Raw genomic sequence first — 23,563 nt, forward strand, 5'->3', positions numbered from 1 at the left:
TTAATTATCTTAACTGCTGACTTTTTTTATCCATGCTAGCAACATGGCTCCAGGGATGGTAACGTCTGTCAGTCAGCAGATCCACAGATTTTGGCGCAGAATGATGACAACAATCAAATAGATTGCCATGAGATCGTACACACACTCATGGTGCCAAGGCCCCATTTCTCAAAAAAAAAAAATGCCAGTTTTTCAAAGCAACAATGGATTGGATCACCCTGATCCAGATATCATCTTTTCAAGTCGGCTGAAAGGCTTAATAGGTAGCCTAATTTCTACTTTATCCACTTTATCAGTGTAACACAGGCCTATTCAGTTGGCAGCCTGCAGACCACATCTGGCCCAGAAACAACTTCCAAGTGGCCCAGCATACATCTTATACACCAGTTTGATGAAATATGTTAACTTCAAATAGTGTCTTGAAGTAGCTAATGAGTGAGACATTTCACCTCCTCCTCATTTTTTCGTGTGACAAAGTTCCAGCTTAGGATGCACGATATTAGAATTTTTGCCATCATCCTATATGGCGATATATAGTAACTCATTAGGCCCATAACCTATACCAATATCAAAATCCACTTTTTTCACCACTGAATTCTGGTGATCTTTAAGTCCCTTATGTTTTAAAATTACTCTTATTGTGGTGGCCCACCAGCATATGGAGACATAAAAAATACAATACTTTTCTATGTATGTAATATCCATTCATTGTGCAAAATAAGAAAATACTTTAATTAAGGGTTGGTGTTTTGTATGTGTTCACTTTGTCAATACGAAAAAATAATAAAAATCAGTTTGTGAGCAGAAATAAGCATGTTAACTGATCCCAATATTTCATTTTAAAGCTAATATCAGTGTATACTGATGAAGTGCCAATATTATCTTGCATCCTTAGTTCCAGCCAGGCTTAGTAGCTTTTCAAAACACCTGGGCTGCAGTCAGATAGTCAAAAAATGTTTCTTTCCTAAACCATTTTCCTTGACCTCGATGAAAGAAGTCTTAAAATGAGGTATATGGGGGAGAGATGGGAGAGATGTGCCTGGATCAAATATGTAACCAAATATATTACTTCAAAAGTGAAGCAATAAACATTGCTATTTTTAAACAATATAATAAAATTGTATTTGTTTAAAATGTTAATACTACTGAAAAGCTTTTTTTTTTTTTTTTTTTTTTTTTTTAATAAAGGCTGCTGTCTAGGCCAGTTTCATGTCTTGATTTCTTGGTACTAAAATCCAGCCCGTTTGAATTTTGAATTAAATATATTTGACCAGTTTAAAAGTTTTATTACATTTTCTCCCTGAAATTCACCCTAAATCTAGGATCAGGATAATCCTGATTTTGTTTTTTTATCAAAGGTATCTTGATCCTCCCGAAAGTTTCTGAACATCAAACATTGAAGGTTTGATCCAGATAAAAATCAAGACTGGATTACGTGATATAACATGATTTCACAATCCTTTTTTTCTTTCAAACAACCTCTTTTTTCATATTTGATCCAATCCAATAGCTGAAATCCGACCCTGGACCCTGATATGCTCTGATGACTTTGGTGATTCTCTGATTTTCTAATGCCTCCATGAGGGAGACATTTGTGTTGTCTCAAACAGTTTGAGATAAACAATTTGGCGCAGACATCCAAACTTTATGCTATAGAAACTTGAGCCTCCCTTTCTTTGTGAGCTTATTCAGAGTACTGACTCCAACAATTGCTCATGCTGCTTTTATTTTGTCGAAACTTTCTCTGTACCCTCTTGTGTGTTTCTCTTCTCCTCTCTGCTTTTGTCCACTCACCTCCTTTTCTTTTTTTCTGCTCTACTTGCCTACCTACCCGTCCACCCACCTTTTCTTTTATAGATCTGAGTTTCCAGACAGCAGCTCGCATTCTTGCTGCTCCCGCTGTTGATGCCCTCACCGTTATGAAAGACCTCAGTCAGAACTTCCCCACCAAAGCCCGGTAAAGAACAAACACACACAAACAGCAGCTACATTAAGAAGTTTTGGTTTCAACAGATATTTACCAGTCTGCAGTTTTACAGTTCTGTCTGTCCTTCACAGGTCCATCACTAAAACTGTGGTCAACTCTGAGATCCGCAAAGAGATCGGCGAGAACCAGAAGGTACATTGTTTTTTGTTTATTTGTCCATTCATGTCATAGTTTATCTTCTATCAATCCTCTTTAGTCCTCCTATTATTTTTTAGTACAACAACTAACCCCCCCCCCCTTCAGATAATCATAACTAGATGAGCCTGGCTTTATTCCATGTTTTCTTATTATCACTAAATCCCATAAAAAGATGAAAACAAAAAATAATTTTCTAAACAGCTGGACACTGTAGTTATCATCAGAGATCAAACAAGAGTAAGTAATGCATTTGTTGGGAACCATTTCCAGCTGCAGATTTATACATATTTGGTGCTCTAGTGGGTGTTTACGGCAGCAGGACAGTTTATTTTGGTAAATAAGCTACAGTGTTCAGGGTAATGAGGGAAAAACAGTGTGGCTCACTGAGCTCAGACACAGATGGTTAAGATACATCAGACTTTGGCTACACAGACAATAATCCCTGTTATATAAAAATATGATATGATTTAATGGGAATGGTATTTTTATTTCATTTTCACTGAAAAAAAAAAAATATATATATATTGGTATGTAGTGACACATGCAGGTTTTATGTGGATGACCAATCAGTGTTGATAGTAAATGTAGTCAGCTGAATCAATAAATTCTTCAGTGCGTGCTAATTTGACTAGATCTCCTGCTCGCAGAGCCGTGCCCGCAGTGCCTATGTACCAGGATGCATTGCACCTGAGCTTTTGTCGCCCATAGCTGTTACTAGCCCACTAGATTATATAACATTGTTGGCCAAAACATGACATTAGGTGACAGAAATACTCTCTCAAATCTTATCCGCCGTCTTGGCCCTGCTAGACTTGGTTGTTGTCCCTCAGAGTCCAACAAAAACTTCCTTTGCTGAAAGTTGTCACAAAATAGTTTAGTTTATTTTGGCATCAGAGGACAATATGAGAAAAGAAACCACTACTCCTTGTTTGCTCTGAGCAGCTCAGGTTCTGGAGGATCCCGCCGGCCATATCCTCTTTCAGCCGAGGCCTCCTTCTGCTGCATTTCTTCAGCCATATAATCTTGTTAAAAAAAATACAGTTGAATATCCGAATCGGCCAAATCATTTTAAAATGTGTGAACCAAAAAGAAAACCACATTTCCTGCACAAACCAGGATACACAGGCTGACACTTTATTGACAGTTTACATTGAAGAAAAAAAAGCGAGCTGTGCGTTTTGAATGTTGCTTCATCAGAGTTGGTCGGTGCATAATTGCATTAATTAAAATAATCATGTGCTGATTAGTAAAGGTGCACCACAAAACGTCAGTAATAAAGTCAGTTGCAACTATGATTCTACTGTACAAAATAATTTTCAGTAGATGCATCAACATTTCACAAAATCAGGAGACACATTTATGAGTACAATAGAGGATGAGTAGACCTGGACTTCATACAGTCACAGATTTATAATATTCTCTGCCAACAGATTAATTCAACAACAGATCATTCTCTTTTCTCATATTTTGGGATGCCATTCACTGTTGAAAATGTAGCTAGTTACATTATAATGCGAAGTTAACAAGGTAGTTATATTTTTGATCGGCATCTAGAGCACGCCCCTTGGCTACTGGTATCCAAAATACTGTAGTTCTTCCAGTATCCAACTATGTTACCATCACGTCGTGAAGGCCCTGGTTGCAGGAGGAGCAGATTTTGTTGCTGCTGAACTCAATATAGTTCATATTGAGGAATTGCTTTAATCGGCTACATTTAGCATCAACACTGATTGGACATCCACACAAAACGTGTCTAAATTTGCTCTTTTCACCCTTTTCATGGAATTTGTCAATTAAGGAACAGTTATAAAGTGGATGTAAACATGATTTTGCAGTTTCTTTTGCGTATTTTCTGTAAATTGGTTTCAAATTAAAGCTACATTTAACTGGAAACCTGGCAACTCAACCAATTCACCCTCTTTCATTCCTCTGTCTTGTTGTTACCCAGCATGCTGCTACTTTTCCTGCTGACTGTGTCCGCTGGTCAGGGATAATTGAGGTTTAGATGTTTACCAATCTAATCCAATAAAGGAGGAAAATAAAGAAATAAAGAAAAACACTAGATAGCATTATTGCATGCAGCCACAGCCACAGCTCCTCCACCTCTTAGCCTTTCGTCTTTAGGGAAATATCTCAAAATGAGAACTGCCCTCCCTGGTTTTCTTTTGTTCCTCTCACCTTTTTATTACGTGATAAATTGTAAACAACATCTGACGTGAAAAGCATTCAGTTTCTGACAGTGTGTTTGGCTTTGCCCCGCTAATGGAATAGGTAATCACTCCTTTTTCTTGTCAAATATTTTTTCAGTCCTCCCTCCTTGCCTCCTCAAGCTGTGCTCACATTATCTTGGTGTGCAGACAGGAGTTTGGGTGGGTGGTGGGGGTGAGCAGCAAACGTCCTAATTACTGAATCGGTGATTCATTCGGCAGGCGCGCTGAGTCCTGCAGCGAGAAACGATTATTGATTGAAGTAGTTTGGACACATGCACTTGCACGCCGACATTTCTCTCTCTCTCTCTCTCTCTCTCTCTCTCTCTCTCTCTCTCTCACTCTCTCACACACACACACACACAAATATACACACAGTGTTTAAGTGGGATGAACAATATTTGTGTTAATCATGTCTTGTTGTAATTGCAGTGTCTAGAGTATGATTAATCTGATGTCTTTGTCTTTCTGTAATGAGATTTGACTGCGCCAAAACGACTTTGAGCTTTCCTTTTTGCATGTTCAGACACACAAACACTTGCACAGCTTCTCCCGATCGTGCACACACACACACACACACACACCCTTTCTCTAATAATTAGATTTGTTTAGTGTGGGGTTTGATTGCTCTAAACAGACTGGCTTTAAACAGAGCTGTCAGTGCTTGTTTGGAGCTGCAGGCGTTCCTTGTTACAGCTTTGTGTTGACTGTTGCCTCTAGTTTCACAATATAATTGACTATGCGATGGCCGGCTTTGACATCACGTGCTACACGGCCTGGAGATCCGCTCAGCTGGAGTTGGATGGGGAGTTTTAGGGTTTGATGTGAACAGGATGTTTAGTCATGTTGACGTTTCTCTGTCCGTAGTTTTTCAAAGGAACTCTGGGCCTGCAGCCCGGGGATTCAGCCCTGTTCATCAACGGGCTGCATATTGATCTGGACACACAAGACATCTTCAGGTACACACACACACACACACACACACACACGCACACAGTTACTCATATTGAGATAATCAAGGGTAACCCCGGCATTATTCAACATGGACCCTGATTTCCCATCTTTTATGTATAAGTGACTATAAGTACTTATACATAAAAGAAGTATAAGTTATGGGAACAACATTATTGTAGTTAGTCCAGTATTGAGTGAGGCGGCACTGACCAAACAGGCTACAATGTAACCTCTAAGGGCATTTGACACTGTAAGTTTTCATCCACTAAAAGTGCTTGTTTTGCCAGGAACAGGCTCATATTGTTTTTAAGTGGCTGACAACAATTTTGAAAGAGAGAGAGCTTTTTCGTTAAAAAGTAGAATCCTTTTTGTTTAACCAGAAACAGCCCTGTAATCGCCATTTCCAAACACACCAACATCTATTTAAATAAACAGTAATTTTTGCATTTATAAAGCCAACATATTTTCACATCTAACAGAGTGAATTAAGGGTTTATTCCAGCCAAAGCAGAATTGGTGGTTGTTGGAACAGTGGAAAGACGAACCAGGAGGGCTTTTGTGAGTTTTATTTTGTTTTTGTCGACTTTGAATTAAGTGTGTTTTACAGGGATAAAATTATTGTTTATTAAAATGGAGTTTGGTGACAGGGATTTTAGGACTGTTTCTAGTTCTAACAAAAATAATTTTACTCTTTAAAAAAGGTCTATATCAGTAGGGATTCTTTCCATAAGTTGTCAGACACTAATAAAATCAATCTGAGCCCGTCAGTGGGAAAGACAATAACTTTAAGTGAATGTACATTGACGGTACACTGAGTGGTCACATTGCAGCCTGTTTTCACAGCTGCCAGCTGCAGCCCTGTACCTCAATACTGCACCCATTTTCAAAAACCGTTGTTCCCTTTAGTCACTAAAACACACACACACACACACACACACACACACACACAAAAAAAAAAGATTCCAGGTAAAAAAAACCCCCAAACCTGTTTCCAAGCTTAACTCAGGTGCAATTTATAAAACTTTTGCAATTTATGAAATCAAACATTTATATTAAACAGTTACATTTTAAATGTGTCACTGATATTCTCACTTCTGTATATTTTGGTAAAATTTTATCCTAATATTCAATATTTTATTTTATTCTATTTTATTTGAAAAGGGACCATGTACAATATTAAACATAAATGTTGCCATTTGATATGCTTGCAAACAATCTACAGAACATAATTAAAGATTAAGATCAAGATTACACAAGGCAGTGTTTGGAGTTTTTTTTTACTGACTTTTGCCAAAAATACCCATATTCATTTTTGAACAGAGCAGTTCAGATTCAGCCAATCAGTTTGTTAGTAGAATTTTCATGTTGCAGTAAACAAGTTTTGCAACCTGCCTAGCTCAGAAATGTTGAGGAAAAAATGCAAAATGAGCTGCTGATTATGTACCAGAAAATTACAATAATCTGTTTGAAACTGGTGATTAATGTCACTGGATGACTAATGCATTATTCAGTTAATTGTTTCAGTTCTAAAAAGTGCTAAACTACAAAGTCTCATGTTTTCAAATGCTAATTTTCTAATCTGATTTTTTACATGTATTTCAATATTCAACTAATCAATCAAAACATGAAAATAAGGAACTTTATATGTATATCCCATGGTCAGATCTCAGCAGTCAGTGGTACTTTCATGTTTATATTTACTTCTAATAGCAAACACACACACACACACACACACACACACACACACACACACACACACACACACACACACACACACACACAGAGGATGACCACACTCTGACTTCTGTCCTCTGCAGCGTGTTTGAGGTGCTGCGCAGTGAGGCGAGGGTGATGGAGGGTCTGCGCTCCCTGCACATCGAAACGCCCTATATCCATGACATCCTGAAGCTCAACGTCCAGCCCTCTGACTCGGACTACGCTGTCGACATTCGCAACCCCGCCATCAGCGTAAGAAATCACATAACCAAAATCCTCTCCGACAAAAATGTGCACGTTTAATTAAGCACTGAGGCTTGGAGCTGAAAATGCACATGCAGTTGTGTTGTTCTGTTTCAATTCTAGTTCCCACATTTACTGGGAATTCTGGAGGAGCTGGAATTCTGTAATGTAGTGTTTTAGCAAAGAAATGCAGATATGCTCCAAATGTCCCTGGAAAAAAATAGGTTGCTCCTGGAAAGATTATCGTGCAACCTAAGTACAATCAGGGTGCCATCTGAAGCCCTTCAAGCCCTTCAAATGTATAACTAGTTCATATCTGCAACAGCGAACAACTCAAATAACAGCTCTGGTTAGTGATAGGGTCAGAAAAGTTTACTTTTTGTGAGTTTCAGTTGTGCTGAAACAGTAAGCTGTTATTGCAAAATAATGACCCACATCAAAGTTTTGCGTCACCCTGTTTTAGTTTATTTTGTGATAATGACCCGCTCCCTGTACATCATCCTATTATTCAAGTCATTCCTGAAAAGTACCAAATACTCTCTGTTTCCAGTCTGTGATTTGAACACCTTTGGGTTTTACTAACTAATTTGGAGACATCAACTTGGGCCTCACTATTATCTGACAGGGACTGAACAATTAATCGCTTCACTGACAAAGATAAAACAAAGATTAATAGACAATGAAATTAATCGTTAGCTGTAGCCACTAGCAGTAAAATATAATTTCTGTTTGGCTCTGGCTCCTTCTTTCAAACATTTCCTCTTACATTTGCTTTTTTAGTGGATTAACAACTTGGAGACGGACCACAGGTACAGCTCATGGCCTTACAACGTGCAGGAGCTTCTCAGGCCGACTTTCCCTGGAGTCATCAGGCAGATCCGCAAGAACTTCCACAATCTGGTTTGTCCGCACCCGATGAATCAGTTGTAAATACAATTGGATTTTAATCCTCGTGAAAAATACCAACGTGTTTGTGTACGTTTGTGTGTGTGTGTGTGTGTGTGTGTGTGTTGCAGGTGATCATTCTGAACCCAACTCAGGAAAACGCTGCTGAGCTGCTGAGTGTTGCAGAGATGTTTTACGCTAACAACATCCCACTCAGGTTTGTGTTTGCTGGTGTCATCAGAGATCTGTTGGGCTGTAAAATCACCAGACACCATCAGGAGATTAAACAAGGATGTTATAGTTGCTTTTAAAATAAATTTCTTAAATATTGGACACTTTAATATATTTTCTTGTAAATGTGATTTACATCAGTAGATGGATGTTTCAAGGAAACACTGTTTTTATTGCTCCACGGTTACTGCAAAAACCAGAAAAATCATTCAAAAAGATGCCGCAGAGCTGTTGCGGTCAGTTGGGACGTGTAGTTAAAATCCATTTTAATTTAGGAGTTTTGTCAGGCAGGTTTTGGGGGACCTTTGATACCTCTCTGCATGTGGCATCTTGGGATGGTCAGTGTGTTTGAATACTGATGAGGCAGACAGCATGCGCTCTGCATTTTAACAGTCCAGTAAACACACCAGAGTCTGTCTTAGAAACTTTATTGTGTGTGTGTGTGTGTGTGTGTGTGTGTGTGTGTGTGTGTGTGTGTGTGTGTGTTTTAGGATCGGGCTGGTGTTTGTGGTGTCAGATGAAGATGACATAGACGGCATGCAGGATGCGGGTGTGGCGCTGGTCCGAGCCTACAACTACATCAGCGACGAGGTGGACAGTCAGAGCGCATTTGAAGCTGTCATCTCGGTGAGTCTTTGGCTCATAAATGCTCATCAAGAACTTCTTAAAACACCTGTTATCTTAATGAGAACACACATTTTGGCACCGGTGACTCTAAAAAAATGATAAAGTTGTGCTACTTTTTTACTACCTGATAACTGTTCTCCCTAAATTTTTTAGCACCCTCAACTTATATCATTTTTTTTCCTTCAAGATGTTCAACCGGGTGCCTATTGGTGGACAGCTGAGTGTTGGAGATGTGGTGAAAGTGCTGGAGAAGAGGTTCCCCTACGTGGAGGTCAGCAGCGTCCTGGGAGCCGACTCGAGTTACGACAGCAACAGGAAGGTGAGAGAGGCTGAATGCTGACATCATTTTGTGGGTGTTTTCAGTCAAAAACATTGTTACATTAGATTTTTGGGTTGTCCATCTGTCCCAAATAATGAACTTGATATCTCAGTAAAATTTCCTCTCCCCCACATTCTTGTATTTGTGACGACCCTTCTCAATATCGGCATTTGCTGCTACTGGGTGTAAAATTTTGCTTTCACTCACCTCTGCAGCTGCAGGTCCTCTAATCTTATCAGTCGATCTGATCAGCCCTATTTGATGCAACAACAAACTAATTGACAGATTTACTCTCCCCTTCACATCTCAAACTCAACAAACTGCTGCTGAGGAAAAAAGAAATCATAAAGACTTTTCTTTTTCTTTTCTTTTATGTCGCACACGTCATTTTTTTGTCACACAATGTTACTAGTAGTGTGACAAATGTCACCATGGAGATAGCAGTGTTCAATCCACACCAATTCTGACAGCAGATATGTCATCTCCATAAGAAGAAAGTAACAGTGCTTGTATTGATTGATTGATTGATTTTATTTCCCAGCCCACCATGGCCAGTTGAGGAGAATCTGCTGCTCACCGAAAGACTAGAAGCTGTTCAATCAATAAAAAAGGACTTAAAACTTAAAACCTGATGCTGAAGCATTCATTTCTGTCAAGCACCACTTAAAAAAGTGTTGAGCACCTTTCCGTAATTTAGGTTTAATAAGACTCTTTAGCTGTGCTTTCTTACAATCAATTTGTTGTAAATACAAGTTAAGGTGTGTCATCGTCTAAAGAAAAGTTATCCTCAGTATCCCTGCATATACCCTGATAAACTGTAGTTGCCTATGACTGTTGCAACAATCAAACCTGCTTAAAATAAAAGCATGGATCAGGTTTTCCTTCACTACTCTGCCATTGTGTTTGAGTTGGCTAAAGGCAGATGTATATAAAAGTAAGACCTCTTTGTGTCTCTTCTTTCAGGAAGGGCGGGCGTACTACCAGCAGACGGGAGTGGGCCCGCTGCCCGTGGTCATGTACAACGGCATACCTTACCAGCGTGAGCAGCTGGACCCGGACGAACTGGAGACGGTCACCATGCAGAAGATCCTGGAGACCACCTCCTTCTACCAGAGAGCCGTCTACCTGGTCAGTCAGAGCACACACACACAGACTCACACACACTTCACACTTTGATGTACAGTCGCAGTGAGCCAGTGAGGGTTTCATCATCACTTTATAATTTAACACTATTGTTTTATTAGGGTTTAATAAAAGAATAGACATAAAGATGTGTGTTTGATAGCTTACATGTTATTCATCTTCTGTGTAAAATCAATTTTCATTGCAGTTGAGTCAAAATAAAAAAAATAGTACTGACTGCATGAATGTCTCTGCAGACACACTGTCCACCTCAGTGGTGAGTCTTTAATTTATGTTGCATAAATGCTGTAATGCATTAATCTTTTTCCACATGCTCCAGCTCTTATGTACATACAATCTGCAAAGATTAGATTTTTTTGATTGATTTTAACAGCAGAAATTGGTTAAATTTCATTAAACATGACTTAAAGGGAACAAGTAACATATTCACTGTGAGTTAGTGATAATACCAGAGGGTGTATTTCTGTGTGCTGTTGCGTATTGTTGTTTTTTAATTTTCTACAAAATAGAGTTTAATTAAAAGAAAAATTAAATGAGTAGAAGAGCTTTAGATGATTTCTTTTGGGAAGAGAGTTCATTTTTACAAGTACACTGTCTTGGATTGTTGTGAGTAATCATTTTTCTGTTGAGCTAGATCTTTGTGAGCATGCCATCTGCCGTGCTTTCCTGTTTTAATGTTGTTCCAGCTCTCCGAGGAGCCAAATGTTTGAATTGTTTTTTTGAAAGGCCTCTGTTTTGTGAGTCTTAAAGCACAGTTACAGCACCGCTGTTTTATTTAGATGCTTTACCAGTTCTTGTGGTGAACGGTCATCAGTCTTATTTTCCTCCTTTTTCAATGTTTAATCTGAACTTGTTGAAGGAAAACTTTTCAGTCGATACACAAGCTATTAAATCTTGAGGTGGCTGTCTGTGGATGAAAAGTAAGCAGACAAAAAGCTTCTGCATCAATTTTTGGGTCAGTGAGCAGTGAATTATTCCTTTAACATCCTGAATTTGTGCTCGATCTGTTCGTAGGGTGAGCTGGCCTCAGATCACGACGTCGTGGACTTCATCATGAATCAGCCCAACGTTGTCCCTCGCATCAACCCCAGAGTGCTGTCCACCAGCAGAACATACCTGGATCTGTCTGATACCAGTGAGTACACATAATGGATTCGAGCGGTATTGCTTGACCGATGTACAGCTGTTGTTTTTACCTCATGATCCTATATTTAAGCATTTAAGACATGACAGAGGACCAGAAACTGATTAGCTGATGTCTCAAAAATGCGTGCAAAATGGCCAAAGAGTGTTTTAGATTTTTGTTTATAGCATTCTTCTTTTTTAAACACACTTAAGACTGACTTTTTGTCAGTCAGACCTCCACTAACACAGGGTTGGGTACTGAACTTTGTACTTTCAAGGGCACCAACTGAAGTGCCTCAGTACTACTGAGTACAGATTCACCTTAAATCAGTCTGTGCCAAATTTCAATACTTGAAAATGAACCTTGATCAGTTTAGAGAAAAAGAGTGAGTGTAAGACTACATCACTCCTGCAGCTTGTTTGAGTCACAGAGTCGGGGCAATGGTGAGCTGAAAGCAGTCGCCAGTGTGGTTTTGCTTTTCCAAACCCAACACAGACAGTGCTCGCTGTAGTAATAGCAATGGGCCCAACAGGTCCTCAGACTTCAGTTTCAGTTTCATTCATGCTGCAGAATCAACATGTTAACACAAACCTGATTTTGTTAAAATTTGTGAGCTCTGTAGAACAGTAAAGTACATTTAATTTTGTGCGGCGTGCAAAAAATTCTAAATAAATAACTAAATGTTCTAAATGAATAACACTGAAACTGAAAACCCTGAACTCCTTTTTACAACTAAAATTACATTTTTGTTATTACAGAGATTAAAGTACAGAAAAAATGTACTGTTCTCGCAACAAACAGATCAATGAAACACGTCGGACTCGGTGTGCAAAGGCCTTTAGAAATATAATCTTTCTATTTTCTACATGAGCTACAGTTTACTCCATTTTCTTCACTTCTTGCAGACAACTACTTTGTTGATGATTACGCTCGCTTCTCGACTCTCGATACCAAGGAGAAGAGCACCGCTGTGGCCAACAGCATCAACTACATGACTAAGAAAGGTAAGGATGTCCAAGACTGTCTCTTATGATAGCTGGGTGTATAAAAAACCCAAACTCTGAATTGAAGAGAACGCTTGAGGAGGTTTTTTGTCGTGTCTCGTGAAGATAATTTAGTCACTTTCAAGCTTAAACTCTCTTTTATGTATTCTCCTTCTGTCCTCTCCTCCTCCTCTTCCTCTTGTTCATGTGATTTAAACATGCCCCTGCATCAGGGATGACCTCCACCAACAGGCATGGTAATCACCCTTTTCCTCCACATTATTCCCTCTCCACCTCACTTGCTCTTTTTTTCTGTTTTTCTGTAAACTACACTGCTGGCAGTGATAAGATTGTTTGTTTGTCAATCCACCACCACTCCTCCATCTGTGTTGCATTTCTCAGAGCAAACAAATTACTAATTATACATGTGATGATTGTCTATTAAAGTCTGAAATATAACCACTAAAAATAACTGCTCACTAAGTTCTAACATTGTTTCTTCCATCTTTAGGAGAGCATGTGTCACTTGTTGTAACTGCATGGAGAGGTTTTATTTACTGTTTGGAAAAGACAAAGTTTTCGGAGTAGATAACAATATAGATACTTTTTCCAGTTTTTTTTCTTGCAGTCCAGTATCTACATAGATCTTTACCCAATTTACCAAACCTTTATCTTCACTGAAAAATAGTATATCTCGCCTCCTTTGCCTCACAAGTTTTCCTGCGTAGCATCACCTCAGTAACTTATTCTTTCAATCTGTGTTTCTACCTTTGTGGTTTTTAGATGATGGCTACATCCGCCCTGTGACCTTCTGGGTGGTCGGAGACTTTGACAAACCCTCGGGACGTCAGCTCCTTTATGATGCCATCAGACACATGGTACAAAACCCTCTTATACAATTTCTACAATCTGGACCTTGATTCGATATTGCTGTTTTAATGTTGACTATGTAACATAAAATAAGATAAAACTTTATTTATCTTGAGGGAAATTGCTGTGCAGCAGTTGCAATACAAAGTTAGAGGAGTACTGATAGAAAGTAGGCAATGTACAACTACTGAAATATAATAGCAGTAAGAGAAAATATATAGCAAATATAGAATACAGTATATAGCAAATATAAAATAATATAAAACTAGATAACAGTAAGATGCAAATGCTAACAAAAATAGCTAACAGGTGCAGATAGTAAAGTACAAATTGGTGAAAATCAGTACATACAATAACACAAGTTACCAGTACAAATCATGAATGAATCATATGTTGTGACAATATGAACATATTTTTCCATGAAACATTCTGGTACAAATTGTATTTAAAAAACAACCAAGAAAAGGTTGGAAAAGGAATAATTTCACTTTTGGGAAGTTTGCAAATCTGCTCTGTTGAGAATAAGAATTATATGAGACGATTATATCACTTTCATGTTTGTACAATAAAAATTAAGCAAGGTCAGAATATCTCAAAGTAGGATTCAGAACTGAAATTTTTTGTTTAATTTATGTCACCATGTTTTTGAAAAGATCAGCTGTTTCGATATTCAGCCTCTCAAAGCAAGAATAAATCCTTCATCAACACTCACTGTACCCGCAACAGAAAACCAGCAACAATGTCCGACTGGGTATGATCAATAACCCAACGGCAACTCCGTCCACTGAAACGAGCCGCGTGGCCAGAGCGATCTGGGCTGCCATGCAGACGCAATCTGCTAACAACGCCAAGAATTTCATCACCAAGATGGCTAAAGAAGAGACAGCTGCAGCTCTGGAGAAGGGAGTAGATATCGGGGAGTTTGCTGTCGGGGTAAGGGGGCATCGAACAGCTTAATTTTTCATGATTTAAAATGATCATATTTTCTACTGTTGTTAAATATTTTATCCTTTTTACTCTTAATTTTCTCTTTTATCAGCTGCCCATAAGTTATCTTTTTTCCCTTCAGGGTATGGATGTGTCATTGTTCAAGGATGCATACGATGGTCCCAATTTTGACTTCCTGCTCTCCCACGCTGCCTACTGCCGAGACGTGCTTAAACTGAAGAAAGGACAGAAGGCAGTCATCAGCAACGGAAGAGTGAGTCACAGTCTTGTTATTTATTGTTGGAAGAACCTGCTTTGAAAATACGGGTGGTACATGATGAACAAACAGAGTATTTATCAAGAAAATCTGCCAGTTACCATACCGGTTCTTTTGTGTCTGGTTTACAGATCATAGGTCCACTGGAGGACGAGGAGGTGTTTAATCAGGATGACTTCCTGCTTTTGGAGAGCATCATCCTGAAAACTTCTGGAGAGCGAATCAAAAGCAAAGTCCAACAGTTTGGTATTGAGGAGGACAGGTATTGTATTTCCTGTCATCCATAGTTTTTCACAAGGTCAAAACTTGAGTAACGCTTTTACATTCTGTAAAATCTAATGCAGGATTTCTCTCAGGGCCAGCGACCTCGTTATGAAGGTGGACGCTCTGCTCTCCTCTCAGCCCAAAGGAGAGGCCCGGGTAGAATATGACTTTGCAGATGACCGCTACAGGTAAAGCTGTAATGCATGCACATGATTTATACAAGCAAGCCAACTTTACTCCCTGAAGGGAAGCCCTGTGTAGCCCAGGGTCACTTGATTTTTGCAAAGCATTTAGCTGTATTGTTGCACCAAGTGGAAAAGTCAGGTTTCCGTGCCCTTCACAGCACGACTGCCCTCCTCAGGGTGACAGTGACCTCTTGTTAGCTCCTGCTTCTGGTACCTGCTCAGTCCAGGTCCTCCTGAACCTGAGCTGTGCCTTCAACACCATCGATAACATTGTCCTCTAAAAACAGTCTGGAGGGCTGTGTTGGCTTCTGTGGGGATTCCCTATCTTACTGGTAGACACTTCTCTGTTAGTGTGGGTGATTTTGTCATCCCCGGTTCCTACCGCATCCCCCAGGGCTCAATTTAGGTCACATCTTTTTCTTTCTTTACATTGACCCATTGGGTGACATTATACAAATCCATAATATTCAGTTCCATTTCTACACCGATGACACCCAACTCTACCTTCTACCTAATGACGAAAGCAGTCTACAAACTCGTCATAATTGACCACTTCGCTAAGCTTTGTGCTTGTCAAGCTGTCAGGAGCTAGCAACTGTACTCCCTGAAGCAATATTTACCCATTTGAAGAAAAAATCAAGACAGTGATTTCAGAGAAAAGCAGATGGAAGTGTCTAAAATATGCGTTTGAAGGATATAAACAGTATGTCAACCTCAATCAGCAATGTCTGTGTTCAAGGGGCGGGAGCTCCAGCTTAATGACACCAAATCTGAGCTCATCCTCTTTTCCCGCCCCTCCATGTTAGAGTTCAGACTGATTACAATCTCCTTGGTCTACCGGCTGCCAATTTAAAGCCCTCTGCCAGAAATCTCAGTGTAATATTCAACTCTGACCTTAAACTAGACCTTCACATTAACAAAAATGCCCAGTCCTGTTATTATCTATCACGAAATATCTCCAAAGTCAAAATGTTTGTGTTAATTCTTTATCGAGAGAAGGTTGTCCTCTCCCATTAGTCTCTTCATTTCCTCAAACTCACACAAAATGCCGTAGCTCAGTTCTTAACTGGTTCAAAAAAAAATGTGACCATATTACACCAATCTTAGCTTCTTTACATCAGCTTTCCGTGACTTTATAATACATTTATTTTAAAATACTTTTAATCACTCTCAAAATCATGTCTGGTTTGGCACCTCCTTATATCTCTCAGCTGCTCTCTCCTCATGACCAAACGTACTGCCCGAGATCCTCACTCCAAACTTTCTTTTCTGTTCACAAGTCATGGCTAAAATCTAAAGTCCGTCAGTAAGTTTGCTGTTTGAACCCACAGACACTGAAATCCCTGCCTGAGGAGATCAGGAGTGCTTGAGTTAGTCAGTGCTTTATTTTAAATCACTCCTCGAAAAAACACTGCTTTCAAATCTTCATTCTGACACTTTTTTACTTGTTAATTTTGGTTTTTATTTATTTACTTTTTTGACTGTTTTTAATTTTTTTTATTGGTTTTGCATTCAGATTTGTAATTGCCCCTGTGTTACTTACTTTCCTACCAAATACTTTTTCTCTTTTTATCCCCATGTTTTTCATTACTTTGCTCTATTTTATGTGTGTACAGCAAATTGTAACTCTGCTTTTGAAAAGTGCATTACATTTATTTATGTACTTGTTTATTTGACAGGGACAAATGCATTAAAAATGCTTCATATATAAAATACAAAGTAGATGCAGTACATACAGGTTTGTAGCCAAGGGTAATTTGCAACCCCTGTCCTTGGTTAAGCTTTTAGATTTAAAACTGAAAGTGCAGAATTACTGAGCTTGGAGTAATACAATACAATAAAACAATACAATATTTTTTGCCTGTATATATAAAGTGAAAATGGAGACTAAAGTATGGACAAAGACAGAAATGTTTAACAATTATAACTATGTTATTTCAATATGATGTTTGTGTGTGTGTGCATCTGAGAGATGGAATAAACAAAGTTATAATTATTATTTTGGGCAAAAATTGTGTCAGAAAATTTTAAATTTTACAATTTTTACCTTCTAATTTAATGTAAAAAATGTGGAGATCAGTGCATCCTTATTTAGTTGCTGATTTTTATTTTTTTTTGGCAGTGCTGTAAAGATCCGGCCAAAGGAGGGAGATGTGTACTTCGATGTTGTTGCCGTGGTGGATCCTGTAACCAGGGACGCACAGAAACTAGCTCCTCTCCTTTTGGTGGGTTAAATCGGGTCCCTCGTTTGACTGCGTCTTTCTCACTGATCTGTCCAGTTGATATATTAGACCTCACTTTGATCTCATCAGTGTTATTTCTCACCTGTCTGTCTTGTCTTCTTTAACATGTGTCCACCTGCAGAACCTGAAGCAGCTGGTAAACGTCAACTTACGAGTCTTCATGAACTGCCAGTCCAAACTGTCAGAGATGCCTCTCAAGAGGTGAGAACTGTTTCTGTACTCAGTGAATTCTCAAACCTTACATCTTTTTTATATCAGTATAGGCACAGCACTCTGGTCTTTCTGCTTTATCTGGCTAAAAGTTTACCATTCACCCTCCAAATGTGCTAATGTTTTACTTTTGAGTCACTGAATCCTTAATTCATCATAATACTTTATGCTCTGTGCCTTTATTAGGACTTCAATTACAATTTACAGCATCACTGTATGTTTAAGGCTCATACTCTTTTTGGAAAGTCAGAAAATTAAAATCTAATTTTAAGGGTATAATTGAAGACTTGTGTTTCAATATTTGTTTTTACTGATTATAAGGACTCTGTTGCATAATAACTGTCTCTTTTAAATTATCCCCATTTGTCTTTTTATGCTCTATTAACAGAGGCTTTTTCTGTGATATCATTTGCAGATGAAGACGTTACTAACATTAAACTGTAATGAAAAGTGTCTTCTTGCAGCAAGAAATATAATTTTCAGATGTGTGGGGATATAAATACTGTAGAGCTAGGTATCGGTACTCAATATCTTAAAGGTATTGACCGAAATGACCCAGTACCACCAGTATAAAAAACATCTGGGTGCACATTATATGTATGTTTTTATGAGTAACACTCAATGCTAACATAACTTTTGTCTCCACAGGGCATCTTTAATGCTGATGCCCAACATTTTCAGTCAGTCTGTTCCTTTTAAAATTTCTGATATTTTCCAGTAAAAACTAACATTTAGGATCTTTATGTCTACTGTTTTAGCTAAAGGCCTCCAGCAAATGGTAGATAATGTTGTGATGACTGCTCCACCTGTTATTAAAATCCATGTATTTTCTTCCAGTATTTACCGTTACGTATTGGAGCCGGAGGTGGCCTTTCAAGCTGACGGTAGTTTCTCTCCCGGCCCTATGGCCAAGTTCCTGGACATGCCTCAGTCTCCGCTCTTCACCCTGAACCTCAACACCCCCGAGAGCTGGATGGTGGAGTCTGTGCACACCCGGTACGACCTGGACAACATCTACCTGGAGGAGGTAAAGTAACAAGTCTGTCTGGGTTCAGTTGGGATCTGCAGTTGTGAAATATTTCATTGTTTCTCACAGTAAACTATTAAGTGTGTAAAGTTATCACACCACTCTATCATGCTCTGTGAATGAATGTTTTAATGCTGTCCAACGGTTGTGTTTTAATGTGTGTCATCAGTCAGTGTTTAAACACCGCCAGTAGCCCTTAGACTCAAACCAAACTGATTTTCTACCACTTAGGTTTGGGATTTATTTTTTACTCATTTGTCTAAGGGGCTGCACAAAGACACTTTTATTTTTCTTTTGTCCTAAATTAATGTTTTATTCCAGCTTTACTTTGTAATATAGTAAATTGTTGCATTAAAAAAAGACAACTCTCATACCAGAGGACACCAGTTGTGTCTCTGTATCAGGGTTTTATTAATGTATGTATTAAAATGTTGAAATACATGATTAAACAAGTCGTATCAATTTCACACTGTTATACTGTTTTATTGAGGATAGGGTGAAACATAGAGTTCAGAACCCAATAATGTTGATATTTTTTTCTCCAATTATAATCCTGTTTTTTGGCTATTTCTATTACTTATTAAACTTTTTCAGGTCCTGCTGCATCCACTCTTGTCCAAAAAGCGGACCTCTCTTTGAATTCTTTCTCCTGAGCTTTCTTCCATTTTTGCTTATATGCTGAGGACTTTTGGCATCCTTTGGTTTGTTTGAGAACCATCACTGATGTGGTTCTGGAAAGCCCTTGGACTCGCTTATTTGGCTACACATAGTAAACTTCACCTGTGTGGATTCCTGTGTCTGCAGGTGGAGAACATTGTAGCGGCAGAGTACGAGTTGGAGCACCTTTTGTTAGAGGGTCACTGTTTTGACGTCAGCTCGGGCCAGCCGCCACGTGGCCTCCAGTTCACCCTGGGAACCGCCTCCGAACCCGTCATTGTGGATACAATCGTCATGGCAAACCTGGTGAGTTACAGATGAGCCTTTTTGCCATTTTGTTTTCCAACACTTTAGAGCAGAAGTTTCCAATAATTATTGTTTGTTGATACGTTTTAGTGCTTTCCTTGTTAACAGCTTATCATGCAGGCTTAATATAAGGGCTGTAATAACGGTACACAAAAAGTCACGTTCTGTGCGAGTTTGGTACGGTTTGTTTTTATTTATTTTGAACAAACAGTAGTGCAAGTGTCGAAGAAAGACACAATCCTGCTGGTGACAGAGGTAGCATTTTGCTCACTGGCAACTTTAGTAAACTGTTTTTATTATAAAAGTAAGGAGCATTTCAAACACATACTCTCTATTACACTAAACAGTCACTTTCCAAAAAGGCAACAGGTCACAACAGACTGTAAAACTGAAAAGCATCTCTAATGATATGAAATGTAAAATAACAAACTACATAAATAATAAAAACAAAAAACTTTTGCTTAAGGAAGAGTTTTTGTTAGTTTGTGAAATGAAAAATGCATTTTCACAGTTATATTCCTGCATCCTTGTGTTTATCTCCTAACATATGCCAAATACAGGTAAAAATATAAGTATCAGAGTATATGTATTAACCAAAAAGTCCTGAATCACACTAAACTTAAAGACTGCCCACTTTTAGCAGTGCGATCAAATAAGAAGGATTTGACTTCAATCCCTTTGTTACTGAACACGGCTCAAATATTCCTTTTCACCGGGAAATACATCACAATACAAAAGCCAAAGATGCTCTAACTTCGGTTTCAAGGGGACTTTAAACATTCAGAGCACCCAAGCATCTATCAATCTGATGGTCGGCACATCGAAGTGATGCTGAGGATGGATGTGTTTCAGTTCACAGACCCTGCAGCTGTGGAGCAGTGCAGACACACCGTCCTCGTCTTTCTCACAGCTCTCTCTGAGTTCTTGTTGTAGCTGACCAGGCTGCAGGCGGGTCTTCCAGCATTTCGTTTCCGCGCGCCTTATCGTGCCTAACATCCATGCCAGTCTGGTTGTTATGCTAACCTCTGCAAATGTTGCCAACAAAGTGCAGCTATTTGGGCAGAACTCCACATTACGTGCATCAATCTACATATTGTGTATTCTTCTTGAGGCTGCATGCCCCAACTGTGGTCGCTGAATCATGACAGTGCGGTACAAATACTCAGATCATTCCAGCCCTGTTTATTATTGTAGTCACAAACTATGTGAATCTCTTTTGTTCTCCTCTGTAGGGTTACTTCCAGCTGAAGGCAAACCCCGGCGCCTGGATCCTGAAGATGAGGAAAGGACGCTCTGATGACATCTATAAGATTTACAGGTGAGAACACAGAACTAGTGAGTTAAAGTGCCGTAATAGTCTTAGTTAGTCATAGTTTTCGTCTGCTGGATCTACAAACTAATTTTCTGTTTGCTTTCTTTCTTTTTGTGTTGCAGCCATGATGGCACGGACTCCCCAGCAGATTCTGATGACATCATAGTCGTGCTAAATAACTTCAAGAGCAGGATCATTAAAGTCAAGGTCAGTTTACCTCTGATTAAGTGATGACTGTCACCAACAAAAGCATGAAAACAGTGATAAGAATTTGCCCTTTCACTCAGTTAGATTCAAGTTCTGCACCCAAATACATGAAACAAATCGAAGACGTTTAGAGGCAACATTTCCAGTTTTCTCCGTCTTACTGCGTTCTCATGAATTTAAAAGAGTAGAAGAAACTGTGCTGAGTATTTTGAGTCATGCAAAACATTTACAGTATGTGCATAAATCATGGGTAAAATTACACATTTCATTGGGACATTTACATATCACTGATGAAAAATAAATGAATAGATTAGGGCACAAAGAAATGCAAAAATGTGTAAATGCAAAACTTAAAAGCAAATATTTTTATCTTCAAACTCACCTCAACATTAAAGGTGTCCTGTTGAGTTCTGGTAAACAAAGTTTTTGGGGTTTTTTTTGTGTTACCCTCCTAAGCATTTTGTGGATATTAAGATCTAACAAACGATTTGAATTATTTTTTTTTCATCATGAAACATTTGCAAAGCTGATTTTTCCTAAAAGTCCAAAACCTGCATTGATTAGTTCCACGTTTACTGGAAGGTCTTAACCGATTTTCAGATGAATTTTTAAAATATTTTCACACATTTCATTAATTTATCTTTCATTTATTTACTCATAAGACAGGTTTGGTCCTCCATAGAATTTTGAGCTAGATAAGCTCATATTTAATAACTACATCAAATGGAGAAGTCATTTTTTCTAACAATGGTTGTTCAACTAACTGGGTTAATTTTTTATCAGGTCCAGAAGAAACCAGACAAGTTTAACGAGGAGCTGCTGAGTGATGTGACCGAGGAAAATGACACCGGCTTCTGGAAATCTCTAGCCAGGTACAACTTTGATTGGAAATTGGTTATTGGTTAAGTTGACTAATCCATTAGTTGATAAACTTAAAATCAATCTGCAGCCGGTTAAATAACTGGTGAAGTTCTTTGTTAAGCAAAAATGCCACATGTTCTTTGGTTTTATCTCTAAAATGTGGGGATTTGCTGCTTTATCTTGTTTTCCTTTCTCTGATAAATGAACATCTTCTGGTTTTGAAATCTTAGAGGATTAATTAATTCATCAAAAAAGTTATCGTACCATATATAATGACCATAATTGTTAGGTGCAGCCCTAATAATAGTTTTGCATCATCAGCACATTTCTGCAAAGATAAATATTATCTCTAACTAGTTAAGTGTAGCTTGCAATTACCTGGAGGACAAACACATTTAATCTGTTCTGTGTTTATTTTACTTATAAGTTTTTTAAAACTTTAAAAAAACAGCTTGTCTTTTATCTTTCAGAGGATTTACAGGCGGAGGAAAGACGGAGGAGCCAAAGCAGGAGAAGGACGACGTGATCAACATCTTCTCTGTGGCCTCGGGGCATCTGTATGAGCGGTTTCTCAGGTAAGCGTCAGAGATATGACCAGGCAAAGAGAAGGGATTGTTGTATCACTCAAGATCCTTAAAAAGCTAACATCTCGTCTTCTTACGTGTACAAAGACTATTGATTCAAGTGTCTTTGTTCTCCCAGGTCTGTTGCCACTAGTCTTTTTATTCTTCCTTCCCTCTCAGGATTATGATGCTGTCAGTTCTGAAAAACACCAAAACTCCAGTCAAGTTCTGGTTCCTCAAGAACTACCTGTCCCCCACGTTCAAGGTAGGATTTTTGCTTTAAAAAAAAAAAATCAGCCGGCCTCTCATCATTGATGTGGAGATTTTCCCTGATGGCCGCAGCTTTCTTTCTCCGTCTGTCAGTGATGTGAGCTTCAGACAAGAGTTCTAAAAATCAAGGTGAAACATGCAGCAGGAGTGAGATTTCTACAGTGGAAGAAAATCTCCTGATGAATGAAGACTTCTGTGCTTTTCTCAGCTCATTCATCATTAACAGTCCTATTTTTATGATTGTTTTCACTGTGGTTTTAGTTGTTAAGCCTCATTATCCTGAAATCAACATTGTTTTGGGACGTGTTCTTCTTATTTGTAAAAGAAAAAGACTGTTTTGTAACCCAGATTCTCTGTCAGCTCATTTCCATAGTTAACTCTGCAGAAGCTCCAGCCGTGCAGTAGAAAGGATTGCTCTTCATTTTCATATTTACATTATATCATGATATCTGTCCAAATAAAATGATTAGTTCAGTTTTATTTCATTTGTAGAATTTCAAAACTTTTTGTATTGATGATGACACTATCAGGGTATTTTTAAGTCCGGAAAGCTCAACCTTTTTTTTTTTTTTGCTCCTGATCCCCAGATCTGATCTTTCTACCTAGACTTCACATTTATGTTTAAAGGGACCCATTTCTGACTTCAGTGTGAACGTGTATCTTCCCTGATGTGCCTCACATGCACCCAATAATGTCACAGGCATGAGCATTGGAGCAATAACAAAAAAACCATCACATTTAGGAAAACAGCATTTTAGAGACAAATAAATGGCATATTTATACCATATATTTCCCAAATGATGGCATCGTGGGAAGGTGGGAAGA

General features: G+C 38.6%; 1 protein-coding gene across 1 annotated transcript in view; it reads left to right on the top strand.

The window, feature by feature from the left end:
• The window catches only part of uggt1 (UDP-glucose glycoprotein glucosyltransferase 1), a 43,307-nt gene that overhangs the window by 13,489 nt on the left and 6,255 nt on the right, over positions 1-23,563 (top strand). The window contains exons 10-34 of the mRNA XM_042500678.1: positions 1,858-1,957; positions 2,059-2,119; positions 5,200-5,291; positions 7,104-7,254; positions 8,026-8,145; positions 8,262-8,347; positions 8,853-8,988; positions 9,176-9,307; positions 10,271-10,435; positions 11,465-11,585; positions 12,482-12,580; positions 13,343-13,437; positions 14,156-14,362; positions 14,499-14,630; positions 14,765-14,895; positions 14,990-15,085; positions 17,205-17,307; positions 17,447-17,526; positions 18,373-18,562; positions 19,367-19,525; positions 20,758-20,843; positions 20,960-21,044; positions 21,828-21,916; positions 22,376-22,480; positions 22,649-22,733. Coding sequence (XP_042356612.1) covers positions 1,858-1,957; positions 2,059-2,119; positions 5,200-5,291; positions 7,104-7,254; positions 8,026-8,145; positions 8,262-8,347; positions 8,853-8,988; positions 9,176-9,307; positions 10,271-10,435; positions 11,465-11,585; positions 12,482-12,580; positions 13,343-13,437; positions 14,156-14,362; positions 14,499-14,630; positions 14,765-14,895; positions 14,990-15,085; positions 17,205-17,307; positions 17,447-17,526; positions 18,373-18,562; positions 19,367-19,525; positions 20,758-20,843; positions 20,960-21,044; positions 21,828-21,916; positions 22,376-22,480; positions 22,649-22,733 — 2,906 coding nt within the window. The remainder of the gene's footprint in view (positions 1-1,857; positions 1,958-2,058; positions 2,120-5,199; positions 5,292-7,103; positions 7,255-8,025; positions 8,146-8,261; positions 8,348-8,852; positions 8,989-9,175; positions 9,308-10,270; positions 10,436-11,464; positions 11,586-12,481; positions 12,581-13,342; positions 13,438-14,155; positions 14,363-14,498; positions 14,631-14,764; positions 14,896-14,989; positions 15,086-17,204; positions 17,308-17,446; positions 17,527-18,372; positions 18,563-19,366; positions 19,526-20,757; positions 20,844-20,959; positions 21,045-21,827; positions 21,917-22,375; positions 22,481-22,648; positions 22,734-23,563) is intronic.

This window comes from Plectropomus leopardus, chromosome 14, assembly GCF_008729295.1.
Source record: "Plectropomus leopardus isolate mb chromosome 14, YSFRI_Pleo_2.0, whole genome shotgun sequence".
Lineage (NCBI taxonomy): Eukaryota > Metazoa > Chordata > Actinopteri > Perciformes > Serranidae > Plectropomus > Plectropomus leopardus.